At 38.4% G+C, this 3433-nt stretch overlaps 1 protein-coding gene across 2 annotated transcripts in view; it reads right to left on the bottom strand.

Annotated features, from left to right (window-relative positions):
• LOC107671321 (N-chimaerin) overlaps positions 1-3433 on the bottom strand; it is a 55792-nt gene that overhangs the window by 30055 nt on the left and 22304 nt on the right. For both annotated transcript variants that reach the window (XM_016464213.1, XM_016464214.1), the window contains exon 6: positions 1996-2284. In XM_016464213.1, the coding sequence (XP_016319699.1) occupies positions 1996-2284 (289 nt within the window). The remainder of the gene's footprint in view (positions 1-1995; positions 2285-3433) is intronic.

The following is a 3433-nucleotide window of genomic DNA, read 5'->3' as shown; positions in this document are numbered from 1 at the left end:
GGCAGACAGTGAGTTGAGCATTATGTTTGATCAATTTAGCCTTCTCAAACCAACACGACTTGCCTAAAATAAACAGACATAAAACACTTCATGCATTTCACAGTATTAATTTAAACATTTAACCCAGATAAATGAGCGCTGTTAGGTGCATATCCAATCGTTTGCGCGGAGAGTGGAAGCTAAAGCGCTCTGCAGGACATGAAGGCGCCAGTGCGATCACTTGCATTTTTTTTTTAAGAACAGCAGAAACTTAAAAATACGCCATCATTTTTGCTCATAAAGGTAATAGTATACATCATTCGGAACTGCAAAGGGTCTACTTGTATTTGTGTGCACTCACAATATCCGCTTTGGATCCGCCATCATATAGTGTCAGTCTTCTCGCATCACTCTTGTCACGTGAACCCCCCCCCTCCTTTTATTTCTCAGCCCCCCCAGCTCAAAATACGTTCCCGCGGCTATGGCTGCGGAGCTCGGCCCAGTGCAGGCTCAGCAGAAGTGTGCATCGAGGGCGCATAGCAGCCGCAAAGGGGGCACTCGCGAGCACCCTTCTGAAAGCTCAAATGACGAATGGGACACCCTACAGTCTCGTGGACTTAACAGACACGCGATGGCACGCGATGGCCATTGTAAGTCCGCAAGACCGCAAATGCACGTGAAGTTTGCCTTTGGGACAGAAACATTTGAGACTGAAACAGGGATGTAAACAAGAAAGTTATTTTTACTTTCAAAAACATCTTCTAAGACACAGTTAACAAATGCACTGAGCAGCTGTCATCTAAAATCACCCTCAACAGATGAAAGGACAGTACGACAAAGATATCGCTTTTCCTCAGCAGACATTCAAACTAATGTTTTATTGTGAATATGAGATTAAGCTAAAGAATGAATGCTTTATCAGATGCAGGTAAACACACTCGCTCAGTCCATCTCTCTCTCATAATACTCTAAGCACGCTGCGATTACCTACAGCACTCGGCCTGAATCTCAGCCGTGCTGATATAGAGCCATATCTCACTGCTACACGTGTGATATTGCTCAAATATGATTGCAATATTGTGAAATATTATTACAATTTAAAACGACTGTTTTCTATTTGAATACATTTTAAAATGTAATTTATTCCTGCGATGCAAAGCTGAATTTTCAGAGTCAAATGATCCTTCTGAAATCATTCTAATATGCTGATTGAAACATTTCTCATTGTGATCAATGTTGAAAACAGTTGTGCTGATTAATATTTTTGTGGAAATATTTTTTTCAGGATTCTTTGATGAACAGAAAGTTCAAAAGAACTGCATTTATTTGAAATAGAAATCTTTTGTAACAGTATTAGTCTTTTGTAACAATATAAGTCTTTAGTGTCACTTTTGATCAATTTAATGCAGCCTTGCTATTTAACAGAAGTGTACATATAATTTTAAATAGGCCTTAAGTATATATTAAATATAAAGTATAACATTGTCCACTTAAATTAACTACTAATTATTAGTCACCTGAAGTGTAGTTAACTATTATTTCAAATGGGCAGCTTAGCCTGAGTATAGCTGAACCATAAGAAATATTGCTGCTGTCATTTAGCATAACAGAGATTTTAGGCCATAGAGTTAAAAAACAAAACAAATGAAGTCAAGAGGAGAACACAACCAGAAACCACAAGAAAACGGACGAAAAAACAGCCTGACACCTAAAAAAAATACCATTTTGTTTATGGTCATATCCTGCCTACATTCTGAAAACAACAAAAAGTAAACTAGGAATTATATTCGGAGGCAGTGTGGTGCACAAGATCATGATGGCGATGAGGGATCATATTCCACAGTAGAAATCATATTCATAAATGCTGCAACTGAACTCACATGGCTAAGGCTGAGGTCATCTGAGGCCAAAACTCATGAAATCTCATTACAGCTGACTCTCATTACAGACTGTATTCTGATGAAGAGCAGACAAACACACAGAGGCATGCTGGGTAAATGCATTCCAGTATCTCACCCTCTCCTCCAGGCAGGTCTCTTCTCCGGGTGCGTCTTTCCCGTCGGGCATGTCTCTGCAGACGGGCAGGGCATTCTTCAGCGCCGGCTCACGGTTCAGGGTGGTGTAGCCCACGTGCTCGTAGATGGGGTTGATGGTCATCTTAGATATGTATTCAGCGGCTTTGGTCTCGATGTACAGTGTGATCAGGCCGTCCGTTACAAGGTCGTGGATGGACTCGAAGCGCTTCTCCCCCACAAAATGCTTCCCATCGTAAAACAGACGGAAGTTTCGGGTCTGATTCCCAAAGCTGAGAAAGAGACAGAGAAAATGAGTGTGCGCTGGACTCGAGTGCTGTAACACACAGCTGTGAGACACACAGATGGACACACACACATACTGAACATCTCTGGATACATCAACTTCCTGTACTTTGGTTTGTAGTAGTAATAAGGCTGGAGAGTGAAGAGCTCATATGATGATCAATATGAAGACCTGATACTCTCCCTCCACACACTCACACAGTTCATAGCCCAGTTCACCCTACACACATTTAACATAGGATCTACATGGTTATCATCGGATTTTTAACCTTTTGACCTATTTTGCGTTTATCTAGGCTTTTGCACCATAAACAATGACATTTAATATCACCCTTCAATATTAATTGTTCTTCCACCCAATGGGCTGTTTCAGAAACATCTGTTTATAATAACATGACCTATGTTATTATTGGGCAATATTTGAAAGTTTATAGTCAATCATTAGGGCGAACCAAAATGGGTAGGGGTTTGGCTGATTAGTATGTCCCATGCAAACCTACATGTTTCTTCAATGATGGTAATTCAAGGTATATATATAGTATATGCGTATATATAAAATATACATACAAAACATTCTAGAAAAAGCTCATTTTCATAGGCCACTTTCACACAGTTTTTGACCCAATACAACTACAGTATATAATAATATTATTTGTATTGTGATTTTTACAGTAAATACACATTTTAAAGAAACAAGAAATATATTGCAATAGCACTGTTGTAATAAAAATAAAATATTTACATATGCACTTCATTTTCAAAAGTTAAAAAGCAAGCTTTTATATATCCAAATAAAATTGGCTTATTGCAATAGTCATATAGCTGTTAATTAAATAAATATATCTGTCCATTTCAGAGTGAAGCACAGCACTGTGTTCATTTAGAGGCGTATAGCTCATGATACAGTGCTTTTCAGTGGCTCACAGCAGCTTGGTTGAGATTCTGAAAAAAGGCTGTATCATGAGCTGTGCACGTCTAAATTAACACAGTGCCGCGCTTCACACTGAAATAACATATCTGGCTAGCAAACCACCAAATTAAAAACTTGAAATTAAGATGTAAATATTTGTATTGTAATTTTACTGTATAATATAAAATAACATTTCTAATCACTTTATTAAATCCTCCTTTTTTAA

This window comes from Sinocyclocheilus anshuiensis, unplaced genomic scaffold (genome assembly GCF_001515605.1).
Source record: "Sinocyclocheilus anshuiensis isolate Anshui unplaced genomic scaffold, SAMN03320099.WGS_v1.1 scaffold284, whole genome shotgun sequence".
In the NCBI taxonomy this organism is placed as follows: domain Eukaryota; kingdom Metazoa; phylum Chordata; class Actinopteri; order Cypriniformes; family Cyprinidae; genus Sinocyclocheilus; species Sinocyclocheilus anshuiensis.
The sequence above is the reverse complement of the archived record's forward strand: the minus strand, read 5'-3'. Positions and strand labels throughout refer to the sequence as shown.